The sequence below is a fragment of the Dermacentor silvarum genome, chromosome 6 (assembly GCF_013339745.2).
Source record: "Dermacentor silvarum isolate Dsil-2018 chromosome 6, BIME_Dsil_1.4, whole genome shotgun sequence".
Lineage (NCBI taxonomy): Eukaryota > Metazoa > Arthropoda > Arachnida > Ixodida > Ixodidae > Dermacentor > Dermacentor silvarum.
In genome coordinates, this window is record NC_051159.1 from 44756601 (window position 1) to 44779542 (window position 22942).

The 22942-nt window shown below is 48.0% G+C and overlaps 1 protein-coding gene across 1 annotated transcript in view; it reads right to left on the minus strand.

Moving 5' to 3' along the window:
- Nucleotides 1–401: 401 nt before the first annotated feature.
- LOC125946292 (uncharacterized) overlaps nucleotides 402–22942 on the minus strand; it is a 39163-nt gene continuing 16622 nt past the window's right edge. Inside the window, exons 2-4 of the mRNA XM_049668996.1 lie at nucleotides 19370–19628; nucleotides 3640–3851; nucleotides 402–813 (exon numbers count right to left, since the gene is read on the minus strand). Of these exons, the coding sequence (XP_049524953.1) occupies nucleotides 444–813; nucleotides 3640–3851; nucleotides 19370–19628 (841 nt within the window). The 3' untranslated portion in view covers nucleotides 402–443. The remainder of the gene's footprint in view (nucleotides 814–3639; nucleotides 3852–19369; nucleotides 19629–22942) is intronic.

A 22942-nucleotide genomic window follows, 5' to 3' on the forward strand; every position in this document is an offset into this window, starting at 1 on the left:
CCCATCCCAACTTTATTCTTCTGGAAACTTCGTTCTCATGATCAGGGTCTCCTGTGAGTAACTGACCTGGGTAAACGTACTCCTTTACAGACTCTAGAGGCTGACTGGCGATCCTGAATTCTTGTTCCCTTCTCAAGATATTGAACATTATCTTTGTCTTCTGCATATTAATTTTCAATCCCACTTTAACACTTTCTCGGTAAACGTCCTCAATCTTTTCTTGTAATTCGTCCCCATTGTTGCTGAATAGCACTATGTCATCTGCAAACCGAAGGTTGCTGAGATATTCACCGTTGATCCTCACTCCTAAGCCTTCCCAGTGTAAGAGCTTGAATACTTCTAAGCATGCATTGTAGGCAGCAGTCTAGACAGATAAAAACACAAGGAGTCGAGCAGGCAGCAAAAAAAAAACTGCATTTTTCAAGTCACGCGATATAGGTGCGCTAGGCGTCGAAGAGTACGTCGACGTCTGTCCACTGCTCCTCAGTGAGCTCCTTCCAGAGTGCGGCTGCCCTCTCCCTTGTGCGCTTCTCGAGCTCTGGCAGGCCTTCCAGGATCTCGAAGCGCAGTACAGCCGACATCACACGGAAGCGGTCGCCATCTTGCAGCGCCGAGCACGACAGCTCGAGCTCGCGCTCCAGATAGTGCATGCGCCACTCGTCGAATTCGTCACAGGTGGACCGGAACACCTCCTTCATCTCGGCGATAAGATCACGTCGTGCATCGGCCATCTCGTGGCGCAGCTGGTCGCGCTCGCAACCGCCGGACTCGCACTCCAAGCAGCTGCGGCAGTCGGCGAGGAACTGCTTGTATCTGCAGTTGAGTGAACAGTTTATTCTGGTATTTAATGTTTCAACCTGCAGGTGAACTAATAGAAGGGGCACCCACGGGTGTTCCTTCCTTGAACTTATCGCATCTTCATCTCCATATTCGTTTACACGACCACTAGTGCATGGGCATTTCAATATCATCACTGTTCAATTTGTGCATGGTACGTGCATTGCACGCTTCGTCACGTTCTTGCGGGTATGTATACTCTTTGTCATGCATCAGAAATGGTTTGCAAGAGTCTCTAATATTGATTATAGCCATAATTGACATGCTTGACAACGTGAAGATCAAGGAAACACGGCACTTGTATGACCGAGTAGCACAGCGGGTAACGACCAGAGAAGTTTACAGCTTCTCTCCAACATACTTAGCTAAGCGGATACGACATTTTGGAGGCATGGGTTCGCGTTGTACATGTAAAATTACATGTACAACGCAATTACATGTGAAGCTTCAACGTATAAATGCGCTGAAGGATGTGACACCAGAAATGCGAATGTTTTGAGACCGTTGCTGGGTGCTGTTTCTTGTTGAACCTGTGCTACTTTTTTATCAAGGCAATTCGTTTGTCTTGAAGGAGATGAGAGGAATCAACTGAACGTTCACATTTATAGGAATGACGCCTCCATAGCCCTGGACGTTCATCAATATTGCAGCGAATATTTTTCTGACGGATCTCAGCATATCCAAATGTAAAAACGCTTGTATTTGCCGCCAGCGAACCTGCCCTGCAGGGACGTGATCTTGTTGACACGCGTACAATGTTTAGCCTTTTTTCTGATGACCGCTCTTTAACATGCTAACAATTTTTAAAATCACATCTTGGTGCACGGCGCACCTGCTAGCTATCAGGACGTCCTCGATTGTTGTGGTGGATTTCATCGGTTGCCTATGTTGTCGCCGAACCTTACAATCAGGTTGCATGCTTGCTGATTACGCTGGACTTATCGACAAGTCATCTATAAATAGCCGACACGTCTGACCATAGATCACATTTCGATAATCGACTCATGTGCTCGTCAGTATCATTCTGCTCAAGTGTAACTCATTTTTGGGAGCACAGGTTCGCCCAATAAAGAGCTAGTTTTGTGACTCACCGTCGTGTCACGGTGATATTCTTTCCCGTTACGACAACGTGACCACGAACCGTTTCCCTACGCTCGCGTGATTGATCAGAATCGCATTCCGGTGGACCAGCTATTTAGAACAACCACTCCATGGTAACCGAACGATTCGCTTTCCAAGCCATTATTAGATTGAACCATAGCGCTCCTCCAAGAGCGGTTGTGACGTCACTCTCATAGGCAAGGGGAGCACGGCATGGTTATTGTCATGCTGCTCGACTATTAAAAGCCTGTTGTCAACATTATCGCTGCCACGTGGCAGTGCTGCAACGATGCTATACGTATATACACCAGTGAGCCAGCAGGTGATCTCGTTGTTCACACAAATTATAGCTTATGTGAGCAATCATTTGCAACAAGCTGTTGACAGGTCTCATCCCCTACGTTACAGGAGTAGCGACGTGATATTTGCGGCACTTCATTTTTTTTTTGTACTTTTGAAGGTTCGGGACCTCGAAACCCTAAAAATAATATGTGACAAGTGTCCAAGCGTCCTCATACCGGGTGTTTCAGCGAACACTGTCAATACTTTTCAAAGGTTGTCTGTGGTCTACTCGAAGAGCTGGACATTACTTGCACTAAAAATTGAAATGCATGATCAACGAATTAACAAAAATTAACTAATGATGTTTTTAACTAACAACCTTATGGTCCATCTTGCAATTTACAAATTGTCATCCCGAACTCGGGATGACAATTCCCGAACTTCGGGGAGAAATGCATTGACGTTGCAGTTACGTTTGTGCTTCAATGCATAAAACGGCGTTTTGTTAAGAAAGTAACTGGAACGGCAATGCGTGTCTGCACAAAGTTCGCGAATTAATATCTCGAAACTGGTGTCACACTGAGAATTCGTTCCAAGTGGATCCGCCTTGCGGACTCAACCGGCTAGAATTTGTAAATTGCAATACGGGCCATAAGGGTGTTAGTTAAAAACACGATTAGTTAATTTTTGTTAATTAGTCGAATATGCTTTTCAATTTTTTTAAATAGCACGCCGGAAAACCGGCACGCCCGTAGCCGATTTTCCGGCTCCCTCTATACTGGCGCAACTTAAGCTGCATCGCAAGCTCTCTGTCAGCAGTCCACACATTGCAGACAACAGAAATTTTGCAAACGAATTCTTATTTCCTTAAAACATGATGTATCGTTTTAGCAGCTAGATGTCGACGTATTGCTGTGTTGTTCAGAGGCCACTAATGTGCCTCACGTATGGGTTATTAGCAACAACATCGGCAGGAAGGTTTGAAAAGCGCTTTAACGTGTTTTTTTTTTTTTTTGCCTTTTAATAAATTTTATTCATGCAAAGTTAGTACTCGGTGTATCGCCACTTCATTTTTTTCTTTGTATTTTGATACACAGTACGTTTTATTTTTAAAAAAACACGCATTCTTGCGCACAACTTTTAGAATTCAATTTAAATTATATGCGCAACTCAGAAAGCTTTCGTTAGTCCCTTGGCTCTTCATTTTTCTTGCGCTAATTACTGTAGGACGCAATAGGGACGAAACGAACACTGGATATGAAGCGGACACGAAGTGACATGGTGTATCCAGTGTTAGTTTCGTCCCTGTTGCGTCCTACAGCACTTAGCGCAAGAAAAATTAATACACACCTGCTAGCCCAATTAATAGCCCTTGACTCTTGGCGTGCCATGTCTTGATGTGCTGCGTGTACTCCTCACCTGCCGTTGAGATCCGCACGCAGCTTGGCGCAGACCTCCGCCCAGCGTGACTCAATGTGTTCGTAGATGACGCACAGCTCGTCGCTCACGAGGTACCGCCGCGCGTCCACGCGCGGGTTCAGACTCTCCGGTGCCGAATCCAGGGTGGATTGCGCCTGCGTCGACTCCAGGCTGACCTCTGCGGCTGCGGTCGAATCGGTGGTGCCTTGCACCTGCGACGGAGGCAGCACCGCCACGATAAGGGAACTTCAAGAACGAGGACTTTAGCTTGGTAAAATTTCGTCTGCAAGTGGGCGTTAGAATAGGGTGTTGTAAATTAATGGTTGCAGGCGCAGTTATTTTGGAAGATTGCGTAAGAATGAGGTATAGGCAATGCTGATGGGAATAACAGAATAGAGTTAACCGTCAGAAAGACGATTGATTGATTGATTGATTCATGGTTCACTGAGAGGGTCTATAACGTCCCAAGTCATTACAAGGCTTGTGGGGTCTCACACATGTGCTCTTGGGACAAAGGAACGACAATACAGTAGTGCAAACAATCACAAGGGCATTTATTGCACCTTTCATACACTAATACATACTAGCCGAATTACAACCAATTGAACATTCACACGGGCGCGCGACAAATCAAGGAAGTCCTACTCACCGCGACCCGATAGCGAGCGAATACGTTCGCCCCATGCTATGACACCATCGCCTAGTCGTTCACGTGTACAGTCACGCGAACGGTGGCGCGCTCGAACGATCCGTGTTCGTCCGTACCGGTGTCCTGCACGGTCGCGCGAAGCGGGCCGGCGCACGCGCGAAGCGTTCGTGCGTGTTGGTCGCCGATCCCCAGCCAAAGAGAGCCCCTCCGACCTTTTTCTCCCAAGTGACCCCGCCGTTAGCATCGCGACACTAGTGCCATCTCTCGCAACGCGCCGCAACCACCGCCGGGCTTAGCCACGCAGAGAAGCCGGACTACAGGAGACATGCGGGGAAAACAACATCAGGGGACGCGTGAGAGTCGCGCATCCCCACATCCCCCCAACCTTAGATCACTACACATACGCCGGCGAAACATGTCACAAGGCCTATCAACGCGCGCGTCGCGAACAAAAGTTAGTACATGCGACAGTGGCGCCGCCGAGTAAATGTCCACGCGTTATCCACAACGTGCGAGCCGACATTGACTCTGGGGTTCACCGCTGGCGTCCGTTGGTCACAGCACCACGTCTGCAGATTCGATGGCACGACTCCAGCCCAGGACTCCGGCAACGGCGACGCAGAAGTCGGCACGATCAAGCGTCGCTCGCGTCCTGCTGACGAGAGCCGCAGTAGCCGTTGGTGACTGCGGGCTCTTTTCCCAGCCGCCGAGGGTAGCGAGCCGGACGAACTGGCCACAGGCATCTGCATCGCCAGGGGTAGCTCGATTGTAGTCCGGGGCAGCAGCGCTGACGATGTGCAGGTGACAGCAAACCAGGGGTGACTCCGCTCACTCTGCGTACACTCAACGCACTCGACAAACACTAAAGTAGTGCAAGGGAGAGGAATTCGGCATACGCACCGCCCACGTGGTACGATGTTCAATTCGGCTAGCCAAATTTCCGGGCGGCATTTCAGATGCTAAGTTCACGTGAACAAAGCTTACTTTCTTGAGTCGAACGAGTAATTTCAATTCGTGCGAGGCGAGCTAATGAAGGAAGCAATGTGCGACACCTCAACACCACGGTCCACCCGATTGTGTCCCTCAACGTGCGACAGACGGCTTTGTTAAGCCTTAGGCCTAATGCGTCGCTACTTTGACAACAACCGGCATCCAAAAAAAAAAAAACACCACCCAAAATGGGCACAAGAACAGGCAGCCGCGAGGAGACGTTAGCTCTGTGAGGTGGTCCTACCCCGCTCGGTGCACACAGCATCCGAGTTGAAGGCGCCCACCGTCCCAGACGGTGTCAGAGCGCTCGGTGCCAGGCCGCAATACCAGTCAGCCCGTAGCGGCACCCGTAGCCCGCGGCCACCCGGCTCCCTGAGCCTCGACTTCCTAAGTCAAAGATATAGAATAAGCTATGTACATAAGAAATTCGGACCACCCACGAGGCTTCCGTACTCACTCGCTTCAGGCTTGCCAATGCTCCGCGGGCGCTAGGCCTCACTCTCCCAGGATGCAGACCACGTGGCTCTCGTAAAGACGAGTGTACTTCAAAACACTTAGCATGTTGAAAAGTTCAAGAGGCTTAGCATGTTGAAAAGTTCAAACACGCTACAGCAACCGTCGCCTCGCTCAAGAAAGCACACCGCCGACACTAGCGATCAAAATCCACGCTAGGACTACGCTTCGGTTGAAACATCTCGAACCGAGCAAACTATCGTCCGATCCCCCAAGAGGTCCACGTTGGGCAGCCAGATGTGGGGTCTCACACATGTGCTCTTGGGACAAAGGAACGACAATACAGTAGTGCAAACAATCACAAGGGCATTTATTGCACCTTTCATACACTAATACATACTAGCCGAATTACAACCAATTGAACATTCACACGGGCGCGCGACAAATCAAGGAAGTCCTACTCACCGCGACCCGATAGCGAGCGAATACGTTCGCCCCATGCTATGACACCATCGCCTAGTCGTTCACGTGTACAGTCACGCGAACGGTGGCGCGCTCGAACGATCCGTGTTCGTCCGTACCGGTGTCCTGCTCTAAGCCTCGCGCGACGGTCGCGCGAAGCGGGCCGGCGCACGCGCGAAGCGTTCGTGCGTGTTGGTCGCCGATCCCCAGCCAAATAAAGCCCCTTGATGTTAGAAAGTAGCGACACTCTCCCCCCCGCGCGCGCTTTCCTCCTCAATTCTCCTCGGATTTCTCCCCCTCACCGGGCCGGCGCGGCGCTGAACCCTCCAGTGGCTCGCTGCAGCCGCATTAGAATCAATGCTCGCGCTTGTTTATTCGGCCCTTTCAAGCGTTGTATGGGAATTTATCCCTTGTGAAACTGTCATGACGAAAGTACGTTTCCGGTAGAACGTCGTGACATTTTTTTTTTTTTTTGAGGACGCCTCGATAAATACAAGCGGAAGCGCTCCGAAAAAATGAGTACCAAGCAGTGGCTGAGCTGTTTCCCTCTACGTCGCCACTTGGGTTGTCCGTAACGCGGAGGTGTATTGGGTGCATACAACATAAGCAGCGTAGAGTATAAACTAGAATTTGGTTCAAAATATTCGCTCTTAAAATGCTCAGAATAGATAACCAAGAAGAAATGTGATAGTTTACTTAAAGTGAATTCGCCAAAATCAGTGGGCCAAAAGCCTTTGTACCAATGCCACTGTGCAAAATACGTGCTGTGTTTGCGAAACAGCCAACATAGAAGTTTACACACGCGCCTGTATTCCGTCACTATGAAACGACGAGAAATTACATTCCATCACCTCTGGGAGTAACCTAAGTCTCTCTCTCAAAAAAACAACAACAACAACAAAAGGCTGATTGCTTACACGGAAACTGCTAAGACTGGCACTTGATAATTAACTTACAGACTTCAAGATGGCAAGTTAATCAGAATTGAGGGAGATTATCAGAAGCGCGTGGCTTGTACTTAATGAGCATGCGCGAATAATACATAATACCACTTATCTACATATATATTGGGGTTCATGCCTTCGCAACATAAAGTACGTAAAGAAAAAGAAATGCTCGCAGTATTGAAACTTTGCAAAGATACAATAAGCACGCAATAAGAGTAAAATAGTTCCTTGGCTTCACAAGTATCAGGCGCAAGGATCACACGCACACACACACACACACACACACACACACACACACGCGCGCACACACATACACGCACACACGCACGCACATACACAAACACGCACACACACACGCACACAACTACAAAATATGAGTTACAGGCATTAACTCACAAATTACATACATTTGAAAACTAACGCACGCGCGAAAACACAAAAAGCTTTGTCACGGGTCGAAGAGTCAACAAAAATTTGAGCCGACTCACTTTAAGAAAAAAACTATATGCACAGTTATCGGTGCTCTGTATTGAACTGAACGAAGAGTCCGGCTATGCGAAGAGCATTAAAATCTTCATGCAACTTCATCCGCAAATATGAGGAAAGCTGCAACATTCGCCTCGCAAAGAACGGCGTGCTTAGAAGGGGCGAAATCTCTTCTCCAGATGTTATGGAGCCACTGCTTCCGACGCACGACATTCCGTTCACCTCGGGGGATATAAAATAAGGCTTGCCCTTTCTCTGACCTGCTGCTGCATTGAAACGCGCAGCAGCAAGGCATTTTCACTGAAAACGAAGCTCAGATTCCTACGAAAGGATGGAAAAACTTGGGAAACACACGTTCGGAGCGGCAGGGCGACCACTACTTGGACTGCTCATGGCGAGCGGGAGAAACCAAAGGCGCGCGAAAGCAACTTCCGCGCAGTTTTCGTGACGTCAGGGTCACCTGACCGGGTAGTCTCGCGCGCCGCAGCCATTCAGCGTGGCGGATGCGCTGCCTCCGCGAAGGAGGGGGAGAAAAGGAGGAGGTTGACCGCGCCGGCGAGGGTGTGGCGGCGTAGATCAAAGCGTGTCGCTACTTTCTAACATCAAGGGGCTTTACAGCCAAAGAGAGAGCAGCGCCTCCGACCTTTTTGTCCCAAGTGACCCCGCGTTAGCATCGCGACACTAGCGCCATCTCTCGCAACGCGCCGCAACCACCGCCGGGCTAAGCCACGCAGAGAAGCCGGACTACAGGAGACATGCGGGGAAAACAACATCAGTGGACGCGTGAGAGTCGCGCATCCCCACAGGCTATACCAGAAACCACCGCAAAGGGATGTTAGTTATTTTTGAAAGCATCCCTTTGCGTTAAAGGAGCATATCAATTTGCTACAGGAGCATTTTTGCATTTCGCTTGTATTAGAACGCAGCCGCCATGGTCTGAAATTGTACGCGTGACCTTGTGTTAGCTGCGGAACGCAATGGCTAATGGAACCATCCCGGCGATTGAAAAGCGGCCACCCTTCCATGCATTCAATATATTGCTGGTTATTCTGACTGGACCAATATTTTTAGGATTCCCACTTCAAAGTGACTATTGAAAATAAAACAGAAGTTCTGCAGGTACCATCTAACGGTGGTTGTCAATGTAAGGGAATCGCCTAACGTGCATGGAAGGCTTTTCGCTCTATCAAAGGAATGATGCGTGCGAAGGCGTGTGTTTGTTAATTAGGCAGCGTTTGTTCAGTTGTTTTGCAATTCCGTAGAAAACAGAACAATTCACCAGTCCATACACAGCTAGCATAGGTGGCTATTGTGATGTGTAGTGCGCGACGGTGATATTTGTGGTGTGCGACACGGTGCGGTGGTTGGAGACAAACAGCAGACGACGAGTAGTGCGCGCGCCGAGGCGAATTCCATGCTGATGGAAAACGACGACGCCGAAGACCGTCCGGCGCGTGAACACGCGGCGCAAGAAACAAAACAAAGAAAAAGGCATCCAATCGCAAAATACCACGGAGCTTCAAGCAACCAATGAACGAATGACAAATCGGCCAGAGCGACAGAAAAAGCGAACCGCGCTGGCAGTAGGGGGGAAGAGTTCCAGAAGCGGCACCAGGACAAGGTCGGTCACTGGATCGGGGGTTGAAGACGGCCGTCGGGTTCCAGACCCGAGCCACCAGGACTTCAACCGACCGGAGCCTCCTGCCAACCGATTCCTGGGTGTCGCCATTCCATCCATTGGGGAACTGCTGCCCGAGGCCGGTGAGCGTCTACGCCCGTGGGCAGCACGAGAGCTGTCGGGCTACGGGCCCGAGCTTCACGACCAGCTGCCCGGCCAGAACGCCGCCACCGTCAACCCGTACTGCCAAGCCGCCTGCCTTCCTGGGCATCGTACTCTGCCCGATAGTCAATTGCTGCTGCCCGAGGCCGGTGAGCGTCTGCGCCCGTGGGCAGAACGAGAGCTGTCGGGCTACGGGCCTGAGCTCCACGACCAGCTGCCCGGCCAGAACGCCAGCGACGTCTTCCCGTGCTGCCGAGCCGCCTGTCTTCTCACTCCACACCAGAGCTGCCCCGCACTGGTAGCCTGTACGACGGTCCGATACAACAACCTTCTATGGTGAGACCATCACCACTTCTCTCGTCGTCTCGTCTCCGCTGCTTCGCGTCGAGACTATAGCACGCGCACACGCCCGCTTCCTGCCCGAACTTTCCTGTGTTTGTTGCTGTAATGTCTTGCTAAGTGTTTACTTTGATTCTTTATTCTCGCTTCTAGTTTTATTAAAAGTTTGTGTTTTTCAACAAACGGTTTTGTCCTCGATTGGGTTCTGGAAGGCTCCGCCTCAGAGAACCGCCAGAAACATTAACACAAAAGAACCTGTCATCACACTATAGCACATAAGCTGATTCGCCATATGTATCCTCTCCAGCTGTGCAAGCACCGAGGTGCAGGTGACTGCTATGCACGTCTCGCGCCGTTGAAGCCATCTCCAACAGATGCCACAATGGCAGAAGATGGCGGATGACGAAGGACTCTCTCTTTCTCCAGCGGGCAGCCAGAGCACGCCCCAAAGTTCTTCGGTGAGAGCACGTTCGTCTCAAGTGCTAGATGACGTTCGCGGAAGAACACCGTTCCTGCTTGCGCGAGTGCACGCTCGCTTTGCATCGGGGCTTTTGTATAGGCGGTGAAAGTCCAACGACAAAAACGGCAAAAGTTGCAAAGCAAACGATTCGCATTCGGCATGGGGTTTCGGCTCCAGTGGTCGCGGCAGCTAGCGTCCCCGAGACGCCCTCTCTGCGCAAATTGCCGTTATCACACTTCCACAACAAGTTCTCATTGGTTGCTGGCGTGTCCCAACGGCAATCCGGACAACTAAAACCTGGGACCAGATTCGCAAAGTTTTTCTTTCTTAGGCACTCCTTGCCATTGGCTGTTCGCCTTCGTTAATAATGTGTCCAGGAAAACGCAAAGTTTAAACGAACGTGCAACACGGTCGATATTTAGCGAATGTGTTTCTTGCACCCTGTTTCCACCATTTCGTGAAATTCAAATGACCCTCACGTGGGCAATTTTTTTCCCGCTTAGAATATTTCGGGGAAATGCATTGCAAGTAATACTTATATACGTGTAGGTTTTATTTTTAAATTTTTTTGCGAGAAATAATTTTACTCCTGCGCCATGGTTGGGACAGTTGGCATGGAATGGACAGTTGGCAGGGACGCCGTCGACGTGGACTTCAAGAAGGATGTTCCGGTTGGCACTTAAGGGCAATATTGGGTCAAGGTCGGCCCCAGTGCAGCTTTACTTCCGGAAGCTGCGCAGTCAAGTTTTCCGGCGAAAATCGACGGCTGAAGGAAGGCGAAGGGGAGCGGGGGCAAGTCGGTGAACGAGATGGATGGCGATGCAGCGGAGGCGACCGGGCGTAGCGGGTACCTTCCTCAGAGATACTGGGTGCAGAGGATTTGGTGCGGCGCGGATAGTGGCTTGCAGTACGGAAGGGACCAGGCCTGCGGCAGTAGCGAACAATGTGTCCAGCTCGGCAGCAGCGGAAACAGAGAGGTTTATCATCGGCTGTTCTTTATTGAAACTGGTTTCTGGAACGATGAAGGGCGTACGGTCCGTGACAAGGCCTGTCCGTGTGAACTATGGCGCCGTCATGAGTGTTAATAGAGCAGACAGTAGATAGGAGGCTAAGGTTCGCAAACACCTGGAGAACAAGGGTCTGGACCAATGAAACAGCCGGCGTCGAGGTCAGCCGGCGTCGAGGTCTCGCATAACGTTGGTTTATACGAAACCGGATATGTGGCCTAATGTTCTCGGCGGACGATGCGCGTCACGTCACCTGATGTGGATAGTTGACAAGGAATTTCCTCGCAGGAGGACGTTGCAGCGGTATTCGGTAGAGGCTCAAACAAGCGAGATGCGCCGGCATTTCGCTTGCTCTAGACAACGACACTCTTTGATCACACTGTCAGTGGTGGTGACATTGGCGAAGATGAGCTAATTTAACGCGTCGTCGGCGATACCCTACGAAATGTGGGCTAACTTGTCATCCTCGGACATCTGGTAAGATTGTAGACACAAGGCCAGCACGTCCTGTATGTTCGACAAGTAAGGCTACATTAACGTCTGGGTACGTACCGCCAATTCTTTCTTGGCGGCAAGCGGTCGACCAAATGGGTTGCCGAAAAGGTCGCGGAGCTGCTGCTTGAATGAGTTCCAGCTCGTGAGATTGTCCTCTTGGGTCCGAAACCAGACGCGAGGGTTTCTGCCGAGCTAAAATATGGGGTTGGCCAGTACTATAATTGGATCCCAGTCATTATGTTTGCTGACACACTCGTGCATGCTGAGCCACTCATCCACGTCAACGCTGCTTGCCGCGGAAAAGGCCCCGGGGTCTGGGGGCTGTGAGAGGGCGATAAACTGGGTAGTGGTCGCAGGCGTAGCTGGCGGTGACGTGTCATCAGCTCGCAGCATGGCGGTAGATCCGAGGTTGCGTCCGCTGTGAAGCTCCCTGGTCAGAAGTACCCCACACTTCCATCAAATAGGTGGTACGTGGAAGCCCAGTAAGGAAACTATTCTTCTTTCTGGGGTTTTACGTGCCAAAACCAGTTCTGATTATGAGGCACGCTCCGAAATAATTTTGACCACCTGGGGTTCTTTAACGTGCACTACAACGCAAGCACAGGGAAACTGTTTACAATGGGTATTTACATGGGGCAGCAAGCACTGGCCAACATGGAAGCCAGCCAACATCAAGCAAGTCCATGTCGTCCTGAGATCAGCCAGTAGTCTATTATGGGTATGTCCCACTAAATCCAAGGGTCGACATCATCATCTTCCCATTATAATCGTCATCATCATCATAAGCCTATATTTATGTCCACTGCAGGACGAAGGCCTCTCCCTGTAATCTCCAATTACCCCTGTCTTGCGCTAGCTGATTCCAACTTGCGCCTGAAAATTTCCTAATTTCATCAACCCACCTGGTTTTCTGCCGTCCTCGACTGCGCTTCCCTTATCTTGGTATCCATTCTGTAACCCTAATGGTCGACCAGTTATCTATCCTACGCTTTACATGGTCTGCCCAGCTCCATTTTTTTTCATCTTCCAATAGCACCTAGCAATATCATGGGCTCTATAACTTAAAACTATTCCTAACAGTTTCTATTCCATTTCTGCAGCCAGTCTCCCGCGATTGGTCAAACACTTTTCGGGACTCCCCAACTTCGTCTGTCTCTCACGCGACGACGCACGCAAAAGCCGTGAAATCTCCCCATATAGTATGACGTATACACACTGATTATGCACGATTAGACAAAACAAATGAAAATACATTTCTTTCCGAGTCCAGGCATTTCTGACCAGTAGCGGTCCGTGATTGCTCAAGAAGTTTTTGGGCTGCACCCACTGCGCCTCTATATCATGCGACGTCACACATCCGCGAGAACTCAAAGTGACGCATTAAAGGTGCATTAATATGTCGAACAAAACCCTGCCATCCTCTATTTCGTCAGAGAGAAATATAGGATATCTGTCCACCGATCATTCTGGCACTGGCTACTCGGAACTTCCCGGAAGAATTAATTTATTTGCGTATAATAAAAATATTTAGGTGGCAGCTTAACGTTGTCGAGACCTTTCGGCATGTATGCGCCAACGCTGTGACAACTATTGTTCAATGACGATCCGTTTTAGCGGCAGTTTCAACCTTGAGTTGCATACCACCGCAATTTTCGTCAAGTCACCGCAAGCTAAGCAAGGGGAAGCGGTCCAGTAACATACGCCGGAACCACCTTCCTCATCAGGCTAAATCTACTTTCACTGCGCTAGCTCAGCCCCACCGAATACGCTCTCTACACCTGCGTGTTTCACACCTCTTTTCGGTCAATTAAGTGAGAAATCCCTGTCAAGGTAGGCAATTCTATTCACTTTGGAAACAAACAAAAGTAACCTCCAATAAATGAGCAGACTGTTTCATTGGGCGGTTGAAACAACGCAGCGGGTCACCGCCCGATCCTCACCTTGGCTGTTACATTATTGTGACGTGAGGAGACTGGAGAAAACCATACTGAAATAGTTTTACGGTATAGACCTATACACAATGTTTGTAAACAGCGGTAGGCACCGTCGATATATTTTAGGCCTATAGCGACGTCGCGTAGGCTCCGCCCACGCGCCGCGCGGATGGCACATTTTTTTTTTTCTTTTTTTTTGTGGGGTGGAGGTGTGGGTGCTTAAACCACGATTTCATTATGCAGGACACGGTAGTGGGGGCGCCGGATTAATTTTGACTACATGAGGTTCTTTTATGTGCACTCAGTGCAAGCTCTTGCATTTCGCCCCCATCGGAATACGGCCGAACGAGACGCTAGGCCTAGCTAGCAGACCGCCACAGTGACGGCCGATACCGCTTGCGACCTGGCCTGCAGCTCATCATAGCGCGCTTATTTCTGACAACACAATTAACGTGGGCCTAAATGAACAGGTTTTGTCGGTGTCGTCGGTGCGAATAGCAAAGAAACGCAGTACTTGCAAGCCAGCCGAGCCGCCTCGCTGAGACGGCCGGCGCTTGATTTCCGTCGGCGAGACGAAATGGCGTCGGAGCATTGCTCCCGATCGCGCCAGTGGTTTAGTACTGCGCGCTGCTTCACGAAACACGCACAAATTCCAGATTTTTTTTTCTATTAAGAACCATTTGATGTTACAAACAAGCTGTAGCTGATTTCTACCTCGCTGTGAGCTGTGATAGAAGCGATTGCCTCGGTGATGGGACAGGCGAGGTACCGTATACGGCCACGCCACACAGTCTGAGCAGTTGGCCGTGGCTGTCCGATAGCTCCAACTCTGTACTAACACTGTACATTTTATTTCGCGCTCGAAATTTTATTGACACGTTTAGGCGTGTTTATGACATCCACGCTGCTATTAACACAGCTGTGACCGTGCTGCTTGCGTATGTGAAAGTGTGATAGGATATCTACACTGCAGGTGGCTCAATTCTTTAGATAAAAATAAATTTGAAAATGACGTGCTTTGTGGGGCATCTGCTCGCTCGACTTACATTCAAGGATAAACCTAATGTAGCTTTCCCACAATGCGGCAAGAAATTGTATAATGACACGCTAATAACGATCCTATGATCATATATAGCTTCGCTTATGCACGCCACTCAAAATAAAACAGAAGCTTAATGCTTACGAAACGTTTTGCGCATAATGAATGATCTAGCATCAGAATCCAACTTTCACTTCTTACCGCGGCGGCCCATTGCTTGCGACGGTTTTCATCAACAGGAAACCTATGAAAACTTTAGCCTCTTGCGTATTTCGACGCAACTCAGCTCGTCGACATACTGCATTTCTTCGTTGTAAGATCATAGAATAAAGACCTCACAGATGGAACCGCACAACCACCCGCGAAACCCAGCGGCTGCTGTGGTAGGCGCGACACGGGTGGCGGCTCGGCGGCGGAGTGCCTACCATGCGAAACTACATTCCGACGACAGCGCCACCGCATTTTCGTGACGTAGCGCCGTGGTGTAGGTCTATAGCACCCTACTTCACTGTTTTCTTTACACCAATATACTCTCCACGGTTTGCTTACATGAAACTTGTTCACGTAAAATGAACATGTTCCTTTAATTTTCTCTGATGTGGAATGGTTTTCTGGCTTTGTGGGGTTAAAGATCCGCTAATGGTCAAACTGAATACGTAGCCTCCCACTATAGCGTGCCTTATAATCAGGTCGTGGGTTTGTCACATAAAACGCTAGAGTTAATTTCATTAGAAATAAGATGTGTTTACACTTTGTGTAGTTTTATTTAGTTTCCCCATAAAGATCAAGAGCAAACTTTGGCGCTAGTGCGGAGGTTAGGTCAGCGTGAGAATGATGATTGGTGTATGGATGTGCCCAAGCCTTTCACTTATCGCTTCTAATGGCTATATGACTTTGGAAATTGATTATTTAAAAACGCATACACAGTTGAAACACCCAACCGGAAATTTCAGTCTGTCGTATTTTAGGACATTCTTTGTCTGACGTTCTGTAGTCTGACATCCTGTAGTCTGACGTCCTGTAGTCTGATGTCCTGTAGTTTGACGCTCTGTGCAGTCGTTGATCAATATTACATTAAAAAAAGATGACAAAGAGCTCTTTAGGTCTATGCAAATTGGTTCGTTAAAAGAAGTAAAATGTGTGACCTTGACTCTAAGATAATTAAGAGAGGCATTGCAGCACTCTGCTTGGAATCCGCGCTTTGGAAGTCGTGCATTCACAATGTGCAAGCTAGTTTTGATCTACAATTGGGAAGGCTTTTTTCAGCCGGCTTCCCTGGGTCGGTCGTCGTGTCAGTAGCGCCATACGAAGTAGCGCCAGTAGCGCCAGTAGCGCCATACGAAGTAGCGCCAGTAGCGCCAGTAGCGCCATAACGAAGCGCCATTCTTGCAAGAAAGCAGCGGAAACCCTGGTGGGCACTCAGAGGCCGGAAGTGGTTCCGTACATGTACAAGGTCGCACATTGCCTGAAAAAAAAGTGGCTACTCGGTTTAACGTGCCGATGGTTATTTCCGCCCCCAAGAAGCTTGCTCAGCTGAGCCGTCGCATCAGTTCTGTAGACAAAAATGTGAGCTCTAAAAAGAACCCTGAAAAGCGTCCTCTTAAGAGAGAGAGAGGTTTATTGAAGAAAGGCTGAGAGGTCGGCTTGAGCGTTAGTTTGCTCTGGCCTGCTACTCTACACTGGGGAAGGGGGGAGGGGATAAAAAGAGCGATGAATGATGATGACAAGATTAGGAGGTGCGTATGTGCATGTTCATCCCGTTGAGGTCATACTATAGCCGTGCATGGAGTCCAGTGGCTTGAAGGAAGGCTATAGTCGCTTCGATGACCACAGCTGCGCTGTTGGCGTCAGGCCAAGGACCTAAGACAATCTCGTCAGACATTGGTATTTTAGTCACTCGCTGAATAGTTGAAATGAGGCTCTGCCGTTCTCGCGCGTACGCTGGGCATGAGCAAAATATGTGCTCAAGTGTTTCTGGCACTGGGCAGTGATCGCAGTTGGGACCAGTGTCATTGCAGCCGATGATATGTGTATAACGCCTCGTGAGTGCAACACCAAGACGAATCCGGTGTAGCAGACTTGTTATGCTCCTCTTCAGTTTATGAGGCATGCGGAACTTCATTTCTGGGTCCCATTTGTGCAGTCTCTTGTGTCGTCGATCAGGATTGGTCCAGTACTCAAGTGTAGCGTTCCGCATAACGCACCGAAGCAGGGCATTCGTGTCTGTTCGTGAGAACGCGATGCTTACTTCTGGCGCATTATTTACAGCTATTTTAGCTTCAGCGTCTGCTTGTTCATTTCCTATCACGCCACAGTGTGCAGGTATCCACTGAAAAATGACGTGGTGGCCACATTTGGTCGCAATGTCGAGAAGCTCTGCAATTTCCAGAGCTAAAATATAATAAGGGCCTTGTCTCATAACGCACTCAATGGCTTGAAGAGCGGGTTTGGCGTCGCAAAATAAAGTCCATATGCGAGGAGGCTCTCTTGCAAGGAATCGTATTGCCTCGCGGATAGCAACAAGTTCTGCAGCAGTTGAAGTGGACTTGTGGTCTAATTTAAACCGTCGAGCGATGGACATTTGCGGGATGACAAAGGCTGCGGCGGAGGCACATGGGGTAACAGAGCCATCGGTATACACGTGAGAAGTACCACTGTATGCTGTAAGAATGTGCGATAGGGTAAGTTGCTTAAGGCCAATGGATGAAACACAGGACTTCCTCGTAATCCCAGGGATTTGAAGTTGGTATTTAGGCAGGACCCACGGAGGTGCCGTCCTCTTAAGTGTGCCAACAACGTCGTGTACGAGATTCCCCTATCCTGCGGAAAAGTATACATCGGCCAGATGGTGCGACGCATCAGTGACTGACTTGCGCAGCATGCAAAAAATCTGGCTAATAAGAAAACTCATATTGCTGACCAGTGCATGTAGCTGTCCCACTTGTGAACCACTTTTCCATAGCATGAAAATACTAGGCAAGAGCAAGCATAAAACCGCTCGTGAAACGTTAGAGGCTTTTTTTATAAGGAAAGCAGGTCAGGAGTGTGTAATAGATACATCAATTGCACTGTACAATGCAAAAATGAAATTCCTTTCGAGACTGGTTTAATCACTTCCTGTTTGACGGTTTCCATGTTCCTTATAACAGTGCGCCTGCGCAGCTTGTGGATATATGTACCTGTGGGTTGGGCTTCAATAAGTCAGTTGTTAGTTTGCGCCAGTGTTCGTCCTCTTCTCTGTTGTGCCGTCCCGTTGCGCGCCATTTCAATATGGTTCTCATGCCAAAATACCAACTAGCCCAATATTCAACTCGTTTAAATGGTATCTATATAGATAAGAAATGCTATATAGTTAAGACAAAAGCAACCAGCGGCGCTGTAAGGATTGTTACTCCTAATTTCAACAGCTGTATTTCCCTCTTTATACTTTTGAGCGCCCATATAATTGCTGTGTTCAGTGCAAAATAGCTACATAAGCATTCGTTGATAAGTGCTCATTTAAACAGACTACCGGGTTCTCACCGTAGCGCTTATGCCAGAATACTGAAACCACAGCGAGACAGTTTTTCGTGCATCTTTGTGGAACAACCCAAAACTTATATTACGCTTTGCAAAAGCTTATACAGTATTTCTGGGAAATTACCTAATGTGTTAGCGTAACAATACGTGCAAGTCCACAGGCCTGTGTGTCACATCTTACAAAATAAAACAAAATGAATGCGCAGCCGTTGTCGCTGATGTGATCATTAAGATGAGTGGCCGATTTCGAGGAGCCCGTGACGGCGATTGTGTGTGCCTCGTCATCACGGCATAATTACAATTGGCGACCTCGACTTTCATACCGGTGTCGGTGCTTTGAAATCACCTTTGAATACCGCGTAAGAGAAAAGTACCGCGTACACCACTGATGTGAAAGTAACATAAAATTTTAAAGTATCGCGACGGAAAGTACTTTTGTCGCGACGTCTGTACTTATGTCGTTGCGATACGAAGTCGCACACTTCGAACGACATGCCAGAAAGCGCCTGTCGTCGCAACTGAGTTCCTGTTGCGGCGTCAGAATCGTTATCGCGATAGAAAGTTCTTGTTGCTACTTCAGAACTCTTGTTGTCGTGACAGAACGTTTCTGTTGCGACATTTGAACTCTCTGTAGTTTCGACAGAGATCCAGTTGCGACATCAGAATTGTTGTCGCGATAGAAAGTTTGTTGCGACTTCAAATCTATTGTTGTCGCGACAGAAAGTTTCTGTTGAGACTTCAAACCTCCTGGCCGTCGCGACGGACTGTTTCCGTTGCAATGTCAGAATTTCTGTTGTAACGTCAGAAATGTGCGTTGCAACTACCAAAACTTTAGCAACTTTTGTCGTACGACAGGAATTTCTGTAGCCACAACAGAACTTCCTTTTGTGTTTTTCAACCGGGTATTGCGGTACAAAGGACTCAATTTGCAATGAATGAGCGCACTGGCAGAGAATAATTGCGTTGCTGTATATTTAAACAGTGTAAGTGCTTTGAAGTTAGGAATTGAGAAACATGATAAATAACGTCAGATAACCGCTTAAAGCCGCATATAGAAATGCAGAGATATATCCAAAAACTGAGAACTACAGTAGCCACAGTTGTCTATCGTACATTTTGTAAGCAACCCCATGCCTTCACAAGTGCAACAATGGTTTCCCTGAGACTCACCTGTAGCGAAGAGGGCGCTGGCAGCGCATTGGTTGGCGACGGAGGTGGTGAGGCCGCCGGCCGCATCGAAAACATGGTCTCGAAGATGCTGGACGTCGATGTTGTAGCAGCCACGGCGCGCGGCGAGTCACGCAAAAGCTCGAACAGCGTATCGTGCACGTAGGCCATAGCCTCTTGCACGCTGTGCCGGCGTTTGCCGGTGGTGGGCCCAGGGCAGAACTCTTCGTCGGGTGGGAAGAGCGGGGTGCGGCTCCAGTCACTGCGCAAAAATAGGAGTTGCACACAAACCACGTGCAGACTATAATAAATGGTCGAGTGGGTGGTTACGCTTTTACATGTTATATCTGGCAGCATTAGCACTTTGTTTATGTACCAGCTCGTTGCCTATGTATGAGGAAATGTAAATGTCTGCGCGACACCGCTGACTTCTTTCGTATCATACCGTGAACGTTCAAAAAACGTTGCAAATTCTCACAGAAAAAAAAAACAATAATGATCAAGCTTCAATTTTTGCAAAACTATCGCCATCGACAGACGTTTAATAGCAGCCTCTCGTAAATCATTCCAAAGAGCACTTGCGACAACGTAAACAAGAATACGGACTTACTGAGGTGAAAATTACAATAAAAATATCATTCCTCCTCCCCAAGAAGGCGCTAGTATACTACGCCTGCTGGGCTGTATTGCAGGTTTGCGTTCGTAAGTGTAGCTTTGCAGAAATCACGGCTCGCTGCGACTTTTTCTTTTTGGGGTGCAATAGAAGGTGCCCTATTTTATCAGCTTCATATGAAGCATGTGCAGCGCTGTCAGCCTTTCCTATGCAGTACAAGAAACCTTTACTACATGCTGTCCCAAATGATAATTATGACCTGTCGGTACGGCATTCTTAGTACGCAATTATGAGCGTTTTAAAGTAATAAAATATGGCTTTTGTATAGCTACCACTATGAATGTCTGAAGAAAATCTAGTGGTAGTCTTTACATGCAACGCTTTGTTGACTGTTCAGAAACCGCCCGAGATACAGACATGGTATTGCCTAAGACCCCCCGCGTTAAAGGTTTCTAAAGCTCTTGAGGAAGAAATTATTGTTTCCAAATATTATTTTTGGCGCAGTTTTAATTGTAATGGTTAACCGTTCAGGCTTTGTCTAGAAGTAATCTAAGCAATAACTGAAGGTTGTTATTGTTCCAAACTCAGCATCACCTGGAATCGATAATTGAACGGCATATCGTCTAGTTGGGAATTTAACACGTATCAAGGTAAAAAAAAATTAATTCTGGGCTTTCACGTGCCAAAACAACAATCTGATCTTTAGGCACGCCGTAGTGGGGGGACTCCGTAATAATTTGGGCCACCTGGGTTTCTTTAACGTGCACCTAAATATAAGTACCGCGTCTCTTCACATTTATCCCCCATCGAAATGCAGCCGTGACTTCGTGCTTAGCAGTCCAACACCATCTCCGCTATTCAACTATGGTGGGTATCAAGGTAAAAAAAAGACAAAACCGCGAAAGTGGTAGACCACTTCGGGCCGCGTTGACACTCCTTTCCTTAATAACAAGCTTGATTATTATTTGCCTGCTTGCATACTGAAAAGCCTCGTGATTTATTTATGGGCACCGAATACTGCGCAATAATACAAGCGCAAATGGGAAGCACTTCACTGTTCTACATAAAATGAGTGAAATTACCACGGAAGTGAACTAAACCAAGAATAAAAGAAGGAAAACAATTTTCTCAAACAATCAAGGCCTAATCACGCGAAGAAAACTAAAATTCTTTATGAATATTTAGAATTGATAGCTAAATTATTGCATAGTACTTTTAATTTGTGTGTCTAAATACAGCTACTTTCTAGGTATGACCACACTCCACTACGTCTACTCGAAGCGTGCAGCTTAACTTGCCGGTCTTAATGCCATAAAACACCACAGTGGTTATGCGGGGCTCCCTGTATAGTGTAGAGCTAATAATTTTGACGACCTCGATTTCATAGGTATGCGAGCATTTCTGCATTCGTCATCAATGGATATGCGGCCGTAGGAACCTTGCTGTTCTGGGAAACAACAAAGTTCCCCGAAAACACATCATTGTTCCGCAAGAATAATTTGAAATTTTTGTTCATGAAATTGTGTGGGCTGTTTTTCTAAAAGTTCAATACAAGCTTCACAGTATTAAGCAGATTTGCCTACAAGTAGCATGCTTAAGCTTACATAAGGTAAAGTCACGCTAAAAATGTCTGTTTAAGTGTTTATATGTAGGCAAGAATACGTAGTGATCAAATATGGAACGCAGTGTTGAATTCCTGAAGCTGCGAACATGAACTTTTTGACGATATGGTTAATGTGAACACAAAGCAATAAATAGTAATCAGGCAAGTTTGCACTCAGTCGCGCAAAGCTTAGGCACAGCGAAACATACTGGCGGCTACTGCTATAGGTGGGAACTTTGTTGCTGCTAGGTCTTGGTTTAGCTTAACTACGCATGTAGGAAGGTATTCTCGAGCGATCATTTTCGGAGGTACCTTCCCTTTCGCGACATTTCGCGTGACTAGCGCAAGACGCGTGGGCGCCTACGAGCGACAGCGCTCTTGGCATGCCACAAACGCAGGCAGGCTAACCTAAGGCTCCTCTATTTTTTAAAGGTAGCGACAGGTTTTGATCCAGCCGCCGCGCCCTGCGATAGGCCGGTTGGCGACACGTGACCTTTTCGCCTTCGCGCCCCGCCCAAAGGGTCCAGCCGTGGTAGGTGTGCCGGCGGAATGTACGCGTGTTCTTTGGACGATTTGGTAAGCAGAAAGCACTTCACGCGCCTCTGTTGCATTGTTGTAGTAAACTAGAAGTGCCTATGTACCTGATGCTTGAGCAGATGCAAGAATTATGTGTTTGAAATCAACGTTTGCAGCGTGACATGCTAGTATGCCGGACTGCTGTGCATTCGGTAGCCGCAACCGCATGCAGGACGGAAAAAAAGTTATTTTCCATTCCTCGCGGTAACAACAATATCAGCAGAAGGAATTTTCTGTGGTTTTTATTCTTGCGTGCTCTTAGGTTCCAACCATGCTTCGGTGCTCCAGTGGTCATAATAAATGATAAACTTAAGAACATTTATGCCTTGGGCTTCTTTGATATAGTGGAACATCAACGAGCTGTTTTTTTTTCTTGTGTTGGCCCGTGAAGTGCTACAGGACGCTGTGGACAATGGTGCTGTTTGCTAACTGCTGTTCTTTAATTGTATCCTACTATAGCACATGCTTTAAATCCGTGCTTGCCTTTCAAAGAAAAAGTTTGTTCTGCATTCCCGCAATACAAGCCAATTTTTGAATATGTGTTCCTTCATTATCATGCATCTCTACAAGAAAACACCTCACTCAGCTTTTCTGGCTATAGTCTGGTTTTAGAGCCTATAGGTGCAGAAATACCTCAAATTTATTTGCAAGTGCAATGGCTAACGTTGTAAACATACATTTATATCTGCGGGGCTTGCAAAGGTACATGGGTATGGAGATGGTCGGGGTAGTGAAAAGGGGAAGGCTTGGAATAAATGCATTTCTTTAACAACAAACAGAAATT